The sequence below is a fragment of the Marmota flaviventris genome, chromosome 17 (assembly GCF_047511675.1).
Source record: "Marmota flaviventris isolate mMarFla1 chromosome 17, mMarFla1.hap1, whole genome shotgun sequence".
NCBI lineage: Eukaryota > Metazoa > Chordata > Mammalia > Rodentia > Sciuridae > Marmota > Marmota flaviventris.
Genome location: NC_092514.1, coordinates 12,953,042 through 12,967,485, shown reverse-complemented (window position 1 = coordinate 12,967,485; position 14,444 = coordinate 12,953,042). Strand labels below are relative to the sequence as shown.

The window sequence follows — 14,444 nt, the reverse complement described above, 5'->3', positions numbered from 1 at the left end:
CTGAAGTGATTGCATTTACTTACCATGCAGGTGTGTGGCACTGGGCTGGGCTCAGGCAAGTCCTCCACAGGTTGTCACTTCTATGACCACTGTTAGAAAGCTCTTCTGCTTTCTCGAGCTCAAATCTGTTTTTCTGAGGCTTCGACCCTGGTCTGTCCTAGACAACAGAACAAAATGAATTCCTTTCTACATGGTGGGTCCTTGAGTATTACAAGATTGCCATGGGCCCTGCCCACTGCCCAGTCTCTTCATGGAACAGGTGTGGCTCTTGATAGCTCACCTTATAGATGAGCAGGCAACTCATCAATGTCACAAGTCAGAAATTGTCAAAAGGAGAGCTTCCATCATATAAAACCCTTCCCAATCTCCGTGTGGGGCTGTTGAGCCACATCCTCCTAATCCTGTGCATGGACCCTTGAGTGTAGGCCCAAAATGTGAAACAGCATCTGTCCCTGCTAAAGCACATGCCTTTATCTGGAGCTGAGTGCCACTTCCTAGGATCTCGAAAGATCCGATTCCATCATCTGGTGCCGTCTCCCTCTTAATTTAGGCTTTTGAGCTTTGCCTTCAATTAATAATAACTTTTAATTCATCCAATGGTGTAAAAAATGGACGTTCTTCAATGGCCATTCATCAGACAACAAAAGAAGCTGACTCCAAATTTGTTCCTTTAAGTAGCAGATGGTATATCTCTCCTTGCTTCTTGCATCTGATTTCAACAAAGAATGGCCAAAACCATTTTCTCTAGAGAAATCTGGTTTATTCTGCATGTTGCGCTTCATTATTTCCCCTTTCTTGTTAACAGACTTTTTTCTCCCTCCCAGTGCCCTTGCGGCAACAGAACAGGCTTTTAGGATCTTCTTCCATGCTTCTGGGAACTGAGAGAGGGTCCAGAGGAAACAACAAGGATGAGTAAAAGACTTTTGTGAGGTGGGGCTGGGACTGTCCCTTGAAGAAAAGAAAAAGACCTGAAATTAATTAATTCAACAGAAAAGAGAGGATATTTAATAAGGTCTTCTGATAGATGGAATACTTTTGCCTAAGTGACCAGCTGTCCTCCCTCTCTGTTGAGAACCAGAAATAGGAAGCTGAAGCTGTAATCTGTGACACTGGGGGGATTCCTGTCCAGCTTTCCAGCTCCTGTGTAGTTGAAAGGGTGTCCTGGGCATGCTATGAGCTCTTGAGTACCTTAGACCAAGAAGAAGTCACTCTGTCTGGTGCTTTAGAGGTGGAGGGAGACGGGGAAGTCTGAAACTGAGCCTGCCATAGGGCTGGCTTGGATGACACTGGGGAGGCCATGTGGGTGGCCATCTGGTGTGGTGGTGACAGAAAATCTTTTTTTTTTTTTTTAAGTACTGGGCATGAACTCAGGGGCACTATACCACTGAGCTACACCCCCACACCCCTGACCTTTTTCTGTTTTCTATTTTCATTAGGGTCTTGCTAAATTGCCGAGGTTGACCTTGAATTTGCATCCTCCTGCCTCATCTTCCCCTAGTAGCTGATATTACAGTTGTGCACCACGGTGCCCAGCTTTTCTTCCTTTCTGAAACAGTAACTTAAAATGCTTTAAAGCCAAGAATGGTAATTTTCTCTGTACCGAGACCCCTAGAGTCCCTGTGGACCTATCTCTGGGTGAAAGGCTGGGAAAAGCCGTTGGGATGCCCCTCTAGGACGGAAGCCTGTGAGGCTCTGCCAGAGGGGTGAGGACCATCTCTGCTGCCACCCCGCAGGAAGTAGTGGGGACGAGGCAGCAAAAGTGAGGCTATAGTGGATGTTTCTGGCACTTAGCATCCATGAAATCTCTACAGTCTATACCTTTGGGTCTCATTCTTCCTCCAAGCTGAGGTCATAATGTTAGTGCCTCAGTAATCCTCTAGCACTTTCCAAACAGTATTTGAAAGTAATGGAACCCTTTCCTCCACAAATAAAATTCTACAGAGAATGACAATGTTTAAAATACATAAAAGCAGAGTTGCCCTGGCTGCCCTAGGGCAATGCAGTGACATTCTGTGGCACTTCCCCCTTGTTACACATGTATGCAGCCCCCTTATTTTATGCAGGGAGAACATCAGGGCCGTGGATTGCTTATCCGCTCATGGCCACTTGCTGCCTGCTGCTTGGTCTCAGTACCCAGCTGGAACGCTGTGGGAGAGAGAGAGATGAGCCCTTGTCTTCTCTCATTCAGCTCTCTTGGTGCTTGAGGGTTTGTAGTCACATTTTAGAGACATTCCCTGAAGCTTGCTGAAGAGTCTGGTTTGGCATCTCTCTGAATCCAGGGGAACACCTCAGGCCTGCTCTTGTCCTGAGACTCCCACAGTTCAGGGTAGTGGTAGGGCTGGTTATCACTTGGAGGCTGGAGGCTCTCCCAGAAGAGCTCTGATGTCGTCTGGCTTGGCAGCTGCAGTTAAGGTGTGTTTATAATGCTGTGAGAAAATGATGAGAATCAGTGGCTGGGGGTCCCGGAATTGAGGGTAGACTACAAGTGGTAGTATGTTTACTTTGCTGTATGTTTGAAGTTTTGCATGATGAGATACTGGGGTGGGGAAACACCCTAAGGTCTTGAAGGATGAGTGGAAGTGATGGAAAAGAAAGTAAGAGATATTACAAGCAGCAGGCTGACTTCTCAGCAGCCCCTGAGCTGCATGGTGAGTGCCTGAGGCCACCTGCTGTCTTGGAAAGTCTAAGGGGTTAGAGGTATGTTGGGGTTGGTTTCTGATACCCCAAGCTTCTGGAGAACCTTAAAACTATTTCCCATAATGTTCCTCCCAACACTTCTCTGACTTGTAGGTATTATGCCTTATAGTGACAAGTGATGGGCTTTCTTCCGTCCCCTGCCCCAACCAAGTGTAGCCAGGGCTTGTTGCTTTACCCAAGCACCAGACAAGGGCCATGTTTGCCTGCCCTGAGCTTATGTGGTAGGATCTGTCTTCACTGGAAGACTCTTAGGAATGACTGCCTAAGGCAGGAGTCTTGGGAAAGCCAACACTGGGAGTCTATTTAGAGAAAAATCTGAAAAGATTCAGATACTGGCTTTCTTTCTCCAGTGACCAAGAGAGTCTGACAGCACCATTCTGGCTGAGGGTAGAACCAAGACAAACGGCAACATTGCCATGGTCAGAGAGTCAGGGCTCAGCAAGATGACCAGATCCAGGGTTGAGGAATCTCCAAGGAAGCTTGTTATCAATGTGAAACCAAACTCATGAGCACCCAGCTGCACATATCCAGGTTCTTTCTGCCTTGAAAAATATGACTGTACTCAGGTGATTCTGGGTCCATCCACGTGGTCAGGTCTTCTTCCCCAGCTGTCCCCATTCTTAGGAAAGGAGCCCTGGGACTGAGCACCAGGAGGAGAGAAAGACAAAGCAACCCATTAAGGTCCCCCCTGTTCCTACCTGAAGGGTAGGCCCAGCGTAGGCCTTGTAGCAGTGAAGTCAGAAATACTGTCTGAGGGCTGGGGTATAGCTCAGTTGGCAGAGTGCTTGCTTCCCATGCACAAGGCCCTGGGTTCGATCCCCAGCACCACAAACAAAGAAAAAAGAAAGAAATGTTGTCTGATGCCATGGACTGCATGTGGACTGCGTGTGGGCTGAGGGGATGTGGCCTGCCTGCCTGCCTGCCTTCCTGGGAGCTAGGAAGAATGACATGGAGCCTTGGTCTAGAGTGGGAGGCTGACGAGAACCCAGCAGTGGCAACCCTGAGGCAGGCGCTGTGTTGCCAGGTCCTGGGGAGCCTGCAGAAGGACTGCCTGGGATTCCCTACTTTGCTCATTTGACCACCTCAGTGACCCAATTCAGCAGATGCCCCTTGGACGTCTTCACTGTGCACGACTCAGTGCTCAGCTTAAGGACATCCACGGGTGAATATATGACAGCGTTCCACTCAAGAAGGTCATGATCTGGTAGGAAGGAGCCCTGGCCCAGGCAGCCAGATGGTGTGACGAAAGCAGGAGCTAAGCAGAGATTGCTTTTGCCTGCTGCAAATGGATCAGTTACTTCTGCCAGACACATTTTCAAACTGAGGTAATTCTGAGACTGAGCTGCAGGAAGGGAAACTTCATTCCTTAACTCACTGACTCATCAGCTGCCTCCAGCGTCCAGGTAGGTAAGGACGGCATCCTGGCCCTCCCTTCACCCTGTTGGGATTTGGAGCTTTGTCCGCAGGCAGCTCATGTAGTCAGGGAAGTTGAGGAGCCAGCCTGACAGGCCTGGCACTGATCTCATCTGTAGCGTCCTCAGTCTGGCATACAAGAGGGCAGGGGCCTGGAAGGTATTTGAGGGGGCTCCCCAAACAAGTTTAAGTGAGAGTGTTAGTGAGGTGGCTGTTCTGGGGCAGGGAAGGCTCACAGAAGCCAGGCCATAAAGTACAAGGCTCTGTCCTCAGGGGACATTGCTTCCAAAGGTTGAGAGGCTCCTGTGGTGACTGGTGGTGTGTGATTATCATCTTTGGCCTATGGGAGTTGGTGGAGCTTCCAAGACCTCTACACAGTGACAGTTGTGCCACCGCACAGCACCTATATGGTCATAAAATATACTTATGCCATTGCTGGTAGTATGAATAAACTGATGTCATCCTTTTTGGAGAGCCTCTGACTATTACCAGTCAGTATTCTAAAAGACCATACGTACTACTTAATTCAAAAATTCCCCTCCTGAGGAACTCTGCCTGTGGAAGTGCAGTAAGTGTGTGAACATGTATGTGTGCAAGTATTCACTGCTACATTATTTGGGTTAGCCAAACAAAGAGAGAACACACACAAGTCACATGCCCAACATGGCAGAATGATAAGCTACATTACAGTGCACACACAAAGGATTGAGTCATTCTGTACCCAATGATGAGGGAAATGGGTCTGAAATATTTTGTTGAAGGGAAAAAGCAAGCCACAAAGAATCACATTTTTGCAAGCACATATGATTGTGTGTGTGTGTGTGTGTGTGTGTGTGTGTGTTTTCCTTTATTGCTGGGGATAGAACCCAGGGCCTTGTTCATGTTAGGCAAGCACTGTACCACTGAGCTACAACCTCAGCCCCTAAGAATTGCATTTTTATATTTTAAAAATGATGTACTCATATTCACACAACAACTGTCTGTACATGTGGACACTTGTTCATGCACTGGAAAAGCACCCGTTTCCTGGGGTGGGAGGGGCAGACGGTGAGGAGGGAGCTTTTTCCTTTGCATTCTGCACACGTCTGGTTTTATGAACAAGCATGTACTCCTTCTGTGACTTTTAAGAATCAGTACAAATCTTTTCAAAGGCAATAGAACGTGACAAAAAGCGTTCCCAGCAGGCTCTGCAGAGGTGCCTGTGTTCCCTAGGAGCTGAACAGGACCTGCCGGGCCATGCAGCACCGCATCGTGGAGCTCATCTCCCGCGTGTCCAACGAGGAAGTCACCGAGGAATTGCTGCATGTCAATGATGACCTCAACAATGTCTTCCTCCGCTATGAGAGGTGGGAGCCAGAGTCCTTTTTGTTTCTTTTTTTCTCTTGAAAAGATTGTTGCCATAACAGAGGGATATCTTTGATAAACAAAGGGGAGAGAGACATACACAGACAGAGAGATTAGAGTTGGAAAATACTCATCAGAGATGCTAATTTGTTCCCCTGGATGACAGAGAAAATGCTTCTTGTTCTCCTGGGAACAAGCAGCAGGAAGTTGACGTGCAGAATTCACTTTGCCCTTTATAAGCCTCAGGCTGCTCTGCCTCCCCGCATGACCTGCCTCAGGGAGGACCAGGACTGGGGGGTCTGGGCCTGGAGTTTCTGCACCTGCTCCTTTGATGATCCTTTGAGTTTGAAAAGGATTAAAGGGGAAAAAAACCTCTGCTAAGAAAAAGGATTTCCTCTTTCCCATCTTATAAAAAGAAAAAGAGCTTTCTTTTTGTAAATGTCAGCGTGTCTAGAGTGTTCCGGAGAAGCAGGCAGGGTGTAAGTGCCAGATTGCTGCTGCTGCTGCTGCTTAAGGAAACACACGCATTCTTTTCAGTTCTTTCTGCAGCCAAATCACTTTTAGGCTTCAAGTAACAAACTTGAAAATTCCTTTCCTTTTCCAAAGACTTCCTCAGGACAACGTCCAAAACATATTTGGACTGGTTTCAAGTAGGAGGTGCAGTTCTCATCTCTACATCATGATGGATGCACCGTGGGCTCTCCTGAATGAGCCAGTGGAGGACCAGAAAGGACCTCTGTCAGGCCAGCCTTCTCCCATTAAAGATCAGGCTCAAGAAGGCAGAGCAGGGCTGGGGTTGTGGCTCAGTGGTAGAGCACCTGCCTAGCATGTGTGAGGCACTGGGTTCGATCCCCAGCACCACATAAAAATAAATAAATTATTAAAGTTATGTCCATCTAAAACTAAAAAAATATTTTAAAAATAAAAAATAAATAAATAAAAGAAGCAGGACAGTAGCATGAGTTCCCTGGAGACTTGTTCTGGCCCTTCTGTCAGCTGATCATGGCTTACTATGTGGACTGGTCAGGAGGACAAATGGATCTGGTACCCATTAGGGTCAGGGGAACAAATATTGCATTTGCATTACCTCTAGGGGCTCAGAGATTGATGTGGTGGTTGTCACTTTCTTGGGTTTCTTCAACTTCTGATGGTGGCAGTAAGGATAGATGTTCCTGTGCCCATCTAAAAGGTGAAGACTCCTCTGCAGTAGGATTGTGTGGCCACCCAACAGACCCCTTGTCTACCAATCAAAGAATAGGAGCAGATCCAAGGCACCCTCACTTTTACCCTGAACCCCCCTTGTCTTGCCATACGGTCTCAGTTTCCCTATGCTAAATGAGCTTGATTCTTTTTTTTTAAGAAATTTGTTCTTTTTTTTGGTTTTTATTTTATTTTATTTTATTTAGTTGTAGATGGACATAATACCTTTTATTTTATTTGTTTATTTTTATGTGGTGCCAGGGATCGCACCCAGTGCCTCACACATGCTAGGCAAGCGCTCTACTACTGGCCACAACCCCAGCCCCGAGCTTGGGTTTTGACCTGTTTGAGTCATTTAAACTCTAGCTAGAATAGAATAACCGGAACTGGTGTGGGCCTTGTCATCTACACCAGTCCCAGTGTTGCAGAGGACTCGGAGGTGCTACCTCAGGCCACTGGCCCTGAGATGCCATCATGGTTAGACTGTAGGTCCCTTGAAGAGAGTGTGGGAAAGATAATACCCCATGATTAAGAGTGTTTCAGATATATTAATATCTCTGTTCTCCTTTTAGAACTCTACTGGAAAAAAAATTTTTTTTTAATCTGCAGTCGATACACATGGCCCAGCCAGATCATTCCTCCTGGGAATTCCTTGTCACCAAGTACTGACCTACCAAGTTGGCAGCAAACATGAAGCAGTGCAGCTCCCTAAATCCCAGTTTCTCAAGTCCCATCTGTAGAAAGTCTCTGGGCTACCTCTTGGCCTATGGTGTTAGGAGCTTTTAAATATGGTGTTGGACAGGACCTATTGTTCCCCCCACACACATACACACATCCCAGCTGCTCTTGCAGTCCCACCTGGTACGAAGATGACTTGGGTGTGGCAGAAGGGAAATGTTCTGCAGTTGTCCACAGGCAAGCCCCATCTGTGGCCATCTGCTGATGGTGCAGAAGAGACTGGCCCTGGAAGGGCCAGCCCACCCTGCCCTCCTGGCACTCTGGGTGGTTGGCCTAAACCTCCCTACAGCTTCTGGCAAGCCCTTTCACCAGGCCTTGGCTATGGCCCTGTGCCCATGCCTCACTACCTCCTTTCTCCAGAGATGAAGGTGGGGGTAACTGAGCCTCAGGAGCAGGAGTAGAGAGGGGTCTGCAGTTAGGGCCTGGCTCTGTAGATGGGCATGTGGCATGATGCCTCTAGGGAAAGTGGTTGACCCCAGGGGCCAGAATCAGGGAACCTGTGGGAGAGGCAGAGAAGTTCATCCTCCTGGGAGGTAGGAGCTCCACACAGAGGAAGGTGTATATGTGGAGTCTACTCTGCTGTCCCCAAATGGGACTGCCTGGTCCCCTCCCTGGAGCCTCATCCTCTGCTGAGTACCCAGCACTCTTCACAGGACCATGAGCATGGCAGGCCACACATGGCCCCTCCTTCCTTACTTCTCCTTTCCCTTCCTTGTTAGGTTCCAGCGATACAGGTCGGGCCGATCAGTTCAGAATGCCAGCAATGGAGTAAGTGTGCCTTTAGACGTCCCTGTACTTGTGAGGCTGTCCCCCTCACACAGACCTGTCCCAGTTGGGCCTGGCTTCTAGGTTTTCTAACTGGGAATAAAATGTCTGCTTGATGGCAGATGGAGCAGGGCTGGAAGGCACCCTTGAGGAGAGGGTGGCAAGAAAGCCCACGTCCAGAGCTCCCAGGACAGTCACCATCCTGTGACTCAGTACTGCCTCCTTCTAGCTGGGGAGCAGGGGAGGCCAGTGTGGGGCTCACTGACAGCCTGGGCCCACTGTGATTCTGAAGGTGGGTGAGGGGAGCCCCCTTGCTCCTGTGGTAAAAACACGGGTCCTGGGTTTTGTTTTGTTTTTTTTTTTCTTCCCCCGGTACTGGGGATTGAGCCCAGGGGCAGTTTACCGCTAAGCTCCATCCCCAGTGTTTTGTTTTGTTTTAATTTTTTTTTTTTTTTAATTTTTACTTTGAGACAGGGTCTCACCAAGTTGCTTAGGGCCTTGCTACGTTGCTGAGGCTGGCCTTGAACTTGTGATCCTCCTGCCTCAGCTTCCTGTGCCACTGGGTTTACAGGCCTGTACCACTGCATCCAGCTAGGTCCTGGCTTTTACCTTGGCTCTCAGCCCAGGGAATGGAGGCCTCACTGCCAACCTCAATGTCCCAACAGGTGCTGAATGAAGTGACTGAAGATAACTTGATAGACCTGGGCCCTGGCTCTCCTGCTGTGGTGAGCCCAGTGGTGGGGAGCACGGCACCCCCATCTTCCCTCTCCTCCCAGCTCGCAGGCTTGGGTGAGTGTTGCACAGCCGTGTAAAGAGGCTGCCTACAGCCATTTGGCCTCCTTTACAAGCTATGTCTTTCTCTGTGTTGGAAGGCCAGAAGAGAACCTTTTGAAGAATCCAGAAAGATGTATTTCTGAGTCCTAGCCAAAGTGTACCCCTTTCAATTTATAACTTTTTTTCCTAAATTTGAAGTTTAAACCTGTGTTGGAAAGCAAAGTTGAGGAACGTCTACGCTTCAGCATAACTAGGCCAAGGCTGGCAAATTGGTTTCAGTTCATTGACTGCTTGGAACACAGGTTTAATACTAGAGCCACTTCAGGGCCTAAGAGATGACTGACTGACTGAAGATGTCTGCAATGGGCTGAGAAGTAGGAGGTGGTGGTGGCACTGACACATTTGCTCTCCTTGAGCTATACATTAGATGAAAGTGTTCTGTTTTCTAAAACTTGCTAGAAACTCCCCTCTTTTCCATAGTAAATGTGTGTATATAACTCTAGATGCTTTGTTTATACTAGATGATACCAATTTATAACAAAGTTATAATATTGACATAATTAATAAGCATAACACTCAAAATTCTTCTACCTTGCTTTTCTGTTTTCTTTTATGGGGAATATTTCTCTACCTTCAATTCTTTTCAATTGAATTAAACTTATTTAATGGCCTATCACTTGCAGCAGGTCTAGCGTCTCGATATTTCTGTATCTGTAGCCATTCCAATATTTTCTGTATCTGTCTCTATTGTAACAGGTATCTCTGCCTTTAGTCTGTCCAACTATAGTCACCAGATTTAATACCTAACATTCAAAATGGATTCTGCTGCCTCCCTTCTTAAAAAGTGTCCATCATTTCCCCAATCACCCTTTACTGGGCATTTGAGGCTTGTTCTGCCCGTCTCTCACCTGTCCCCCAGCCTCCTCCTCTACCCCTCTTTCCCACAAGTGCAGACACTTCACAAAGTCTCACCTTCTCCTTCTCCCCCTACTGCAGCCCTGCTCATCCTCTAAGACCCACCCTTACGTTGGTTTTGAGTGCCTCTCACTATCTCAAACCAAGCACTTGGGCTTTCTGTCCCTTTCCCATCTACTGGTTGAGCTTCTTGAGGCCAGGACCAAGTCAGGTCCTATTAGGTCCCCTTGAGATCTGGCTCTCGACCTGTGGGGACCTAAGAAATACCTGCCAAATGAGTAACTAGTCCAGATCCCTACTGAATAAATAAGGAGCACTCTGAGAAGGGCGCTAGCTGGGTCACTTCAGTCTCGTCACCAGCAGTCTCCCTGCTGTTCATGACACCTCCTTCCTCCTTGAGCAGCCTGGGTGTAAGTGCAGCCCTCGATCCTCCTGCACATGACTTACTGGCAGTGCTAAGAACAGTCCCATCCCCCCACAAACCCTTCTCCTGGCCCTCTGGCTTTGAGGCCCCCTCAGGTCCATAGTCCACATGCTGTTCTCATCTGCCTCTTGTTTGTTTTGTTGTCATAGACTTGGGGACAGAGAGCGTCAGTGGCACCCTCAGTTCACTCCAGCAGTGTAACCCTCGTGACGGCTTTGACATGTTTGCCCAGACTAGAGGGAACTCCTTGGCAGAGCAACGCAAGACGTACGTGGGGCCCCTTCCAGTGGCTCTCCAAAGATGTCAGGGGGTGAGGGGGAGCTGACCCAGGCCTGATCACAGGCCAACACAAAGAAGCCTTTTGTGTACCAGATTCGAGACTGCCAGGAACTTTAAAATATGGCCGTGGGGACTTGGCATTCACCGCAGATACTGGTGAATGCCAGCACCCCCCACTCTCTCCAGCCCTTGGGGTTGACTGTAGTGTCATTTCTCCTGTCAGTCACAGAAGTCTACTCTTCTTTCTTGCAGACACCATCTCCCCCAGCTGTCTCAAGGGAAGCCTGGACACAGGAGGGGACAGCCAGGCCGGGACCAAAACGGTTCCTAGCAGGGAGATTTAACTGCCTAAAAAAAGCCATCAGGGCAGAGTCTTCTCCGACAGCAGCTCTGGCAAGAATGAGCCATATGGAATTGGGGGAGTTGGTTCCAAAATAGACAACCCCCTGCATCTCAGGGAGGCAGGGAACATGCTTTGAGCCTTCTTTTTAGCTTAAAGGCAGACTGCTGCTTATAAAATAAGAGCTAATATTGCTTTGTCTCTACCTAGCCCCTCCTGAGGAGTTTTAGAGCACTCTGACATCCTGCCACTAAGCTTCAGAGAGGCCCCAGTGTTATTCAGGAGAAGGATGTTGAAATGCACAGTCTTCCAGGTCCCAGAGGAGTTTATGAGCTGGAGCTAAGCTTGCTCACTCCAGCTGCAGGGAGTCGGACATGAACCCTCAACCTCTGCCCAAAGCCAGGGTCACACCTGAGGAAGGTGCTGTGGGATGGAAAGTGATTGAAGATCACCACCCTGCCTCCACGACTCCTGGGGGAACTCACTGTGCTTGTGCTACTTCATCCCCAGGGTCACCTATGAGGATCCCCAGGCTGTCGGAGGACTCGCTTCTGCACTAGACAGTCGGAAACAGAGCTCAGAAGTGGTAGGTCTTCAACTCTGTTTTTCTGTCCAGCCTTCTAGAGGGAAAGTTGACATTTTGGTAAAGCTGGATGATCAATTCAGCAGAAATTGGCTTGTGTAAATAGCAGGGACGCACTGGGGGAGAGACCCAAGGAACCTGTGTGCCACCAGGCAGTGCCTCATTAGTGTTTCCTCGCCCTGTGAAGTGACGCTCCCATTATACTCATGATACTGAAGAGGAAACAGGCCCAGGGAGGTGGGAGATGAGCCAAAGGACACCCAGAGTGCGGGCTGCACATAGCCATCCCCATCCTAGGAATGTCCGACTCCAGAGCCCGTTCCTTCTACTGAGGTGACCCAAGTGCTTGGAGTACAGGCCTCTCCCTTCGTGTTATGGTTCCTGGGGTGGGAGATGTGCTGCCAAAATAACGGCCCTTTTGTGGAAGGTAAATACTAATCTAGGCCACCCCTCTGGTGACCACTGGTAGCTACCCTGGACAAGCAGTGCTAGCATTTGAGGTTCAGGAATTAAATGGAGAACTAGAGGGTCAGGAATGTTTGGGAGGGTTTCCGGGAAAGCTCTGGGTTTGGGAAGAGCAGAGACAGAGGAGGCACTTTGAAGTGCAGCATGACATTTGCATGAGCCCTGTAAGATTTCAGATTACTGAAGGGGAAAGGATTTATGTCTAATGCTTCTCCAGAGATTTTTCTCTTTTGAGCCTGGCTAAGAAATGTGTGTGAATGCATGCCATTTACAGGGAGAGGAAGGAGGAGGGCTCTTGGGACATCTGCCTATAACAACTGGAACTCCTGTCAGGGTCCCCAGCTGGGCTAAAAGGGGGCAGTGCCCACCCATCCACTGGACAGCAAGGTTTGCAAAAGGCTCTTTGCTTCTCAAGTGCCAGTTCTTAGCCTCCTGCAACCCCTGTCCAAATGGGCCCAGTCAGGCAGCATGGCAGCTGCCTGGCATCTATATTTGTCCCTTAGGGGAAGGGATTCCTCCCAGCTGGCCCAGCCAACTTTATCTGAAGACATGTGTCCCTCTGCACTGGCCACAAGAGGGCGAAGAAGAGCCAGCTGGCTGCCTCAGATTCTCAACACCCTTCCCTCTCACAGAAGCCACCCAACCCTTAAGATACCCCAATCCATGCAGTGGTGGTGGTTCTTTCTCAGTTCCCCTCACATCCTCCTAACCTAATCCAGGCAGGGCACTAGAAAACCAGGCTGGAGGCCTTTTGTCATCCTTCCTGGGTGGGGGGCGGGGGGGGTGCCTCCCTGTCTGACCATGCCTGTTTCCTCAGCTCTAGTTCCAGGGCCTGCCCAGTCCATGGCAGCAAGCGTCCTGCACACCCCTGCTTTTAGTAATTCCCTGGGCCTGAGTCTGAGTCCAGAAGATGGGGGTGACTCCCCACCCTCTTGCCCTTCACCCTCTGGGTGTGCGGGGCTTGGACCGACTCCCTGTTTTCAAAGGTCTTGATGACTCACGCCTTTTCCACGTGGTGGTAGGCAGACTGCTTTTCATGCTTACTGCTCACTGGGGCAAGGCTCAGCCTCAGTGACAGGGCAGCAGGGCACATGTTGGCACTGTGTGTACACACACATCACCGCAGGCTACCTTGTCCCATCCTAGGCCATGCTGTCTTAGAAATAAAAACTGGGCCAAGGGAGAAATGCAGAACACAATGAAGATGGGAAGAATGTTGTGCAGCCATGCCACCATAAGTAAGACCTCATCATTCAGTGTCTCCCTTTAAATGTTTTTATCATTTAAAAAAGGCAGTAGGGCTCACAGGGATTTTCCAAGTGCCCAGGAGTAGTTGGCATGAGTATTTGTAATCCTGTTGGGATTCATGGCTACTAAACTTTTCTTTTCTCTTCCAGGCAGGTAAGAGGGACATGCCAGAGATGGGGATTGGGGGTATCAGGTCATATTTCCTTATATGACAATCAAATCTGAGCAGTGACTTTCCTGTTTCCATAATATGTACTGTGACTTCTTTATCTGACTTCTTTATCATGGGGCTTGCCATGACTTTTCTTTCTGGGACTTTTCTGTCCTCGGCCCAGCAGAGAGGGAAAGGTGGGGACTCTGACCTGGAGCCCATAGACAGCTGGCTCATGACCCAAGGAATGGTGAGGAGCCACAAATGAGCCGAGTCCGCTGTCCACCCCAGCCCTTTACCTGTGTAACAGTCAATGCCTTCCTCTTGCCACCTGCAGGCCCCTTGTGATCCAACAGGACAGGGCCATGCTCGCTCCTTCAGACGGGGGTGCCAAATTTCCCCTCCTGTCTTTGTCTAATCTCCTTAGACCACAGACCTCCAGTCCCAGAAGTACCTTCTCTGGTTCTCTGCTGAGGCCCATGTCCCTGGGCCTTCTGGGTCTGTGACAGTAGCAGGAGTGAGGGGAGGGCTTTTCCTTCCTTTGTCTCTGGAGCTCTTGGCAGTATTCATTTTTCCAAGATGAGCACAAGTCACCGTGGACTTTGCTTAGGAGGAGCTGGTTCTGAAGGAGCAGACCTGATGCATCTGGCCCTTCAGAGAAGGCCCTGCTAGAGTCTAGCCCCTGGAAATCTGGCAGGCCTAGATTCGGTGGACTTGTATGATATAGTTATTTACGTCCTCCAAGTTTCCCCAAAGAACTTGAGACCTCACACAGAAATGCACCCAGTGGAACAGAGTGAAAAGAAAATAACGTTATGGGGAGCTTAATATAAAAACAGTTAGGCTGGGTACAGTGGCACATGCCTGTAATCTCAGCAACTCAGGAGGCTGAGGCAGGAGGATAATAAGTTCAACGCCAGCCTCAGCATCTTAGTGAGGCTCATCTCAAAATAAAAAATGAAAAGTGCTGGGGATGAAGCTCAGGGGTAGAGTGCCCCTGAGTTCAATCTCCAGTACAAAAAATAAATAAATAAACACCGTTCTCATGTAGTAGAGCTTTTCTGGGGCATGGAGAGAGGGTGACCTCATTTCAGGCCACTTGCCTCAA

At 49.0% G+C, this 14,444-nt stretch overlaps 1 protein-coding gene and 1 non-coding gene across 14 annotated transcripts in view; both read left to right on the top strand.

Moving 5' to 3' along the window:
* Positions 1 to 14,444, top strand: part of Tom1l2 (target of myb1 like 2 membrane trafficking protein) — a 117,696-nt gene that overhangs the window by 90,527 nt on the left and 12,725 nt on the right. For 9 of the 13 annotated variants that reach the window (XM_071603582.1, XM_027921428.2, XM_027921427.2 and 6 more), the window contains 5 exons: positions 5,323 to 5,456; positions 8,112 to 8,160; positions 8,823 to 8,946; positions 10,420 to 10,537; positions 11,400 to 11,475. In XM_071603582.1, the coding sequence (XP_071459683.1) occupies positions 5,323 to 5,456; positions 8,112 to 8,160; positions 8,823 to 8,946; positions 10,420 to 10,537; positions 11,400 to 11,475 (501 nt within the window). Of the gene's footprint in view, positions 1 to 5,322; positions 5,457 to 8,111; positions 8,161 to 8,822; positions 8,947 to 10,419; positions 10,538 to 11,399; positions 11,476 to 12,440; positions 14,383 to 14,444 lie in introns of those variants that run through there. The other 4 variants (XM_071603580.1, XM_071603587.1, XM_071603583.1 and 1 more) reach the window with 2 other exon arrangements.
* On the top strand, positions 3,456 to 3,528 carry Trnag-ccc (transfer RNA glycine (anticodon CCC)). The gene has a single exon. It is a non-coding gene; the product is annotated as a tRNA-Gly (tRNA).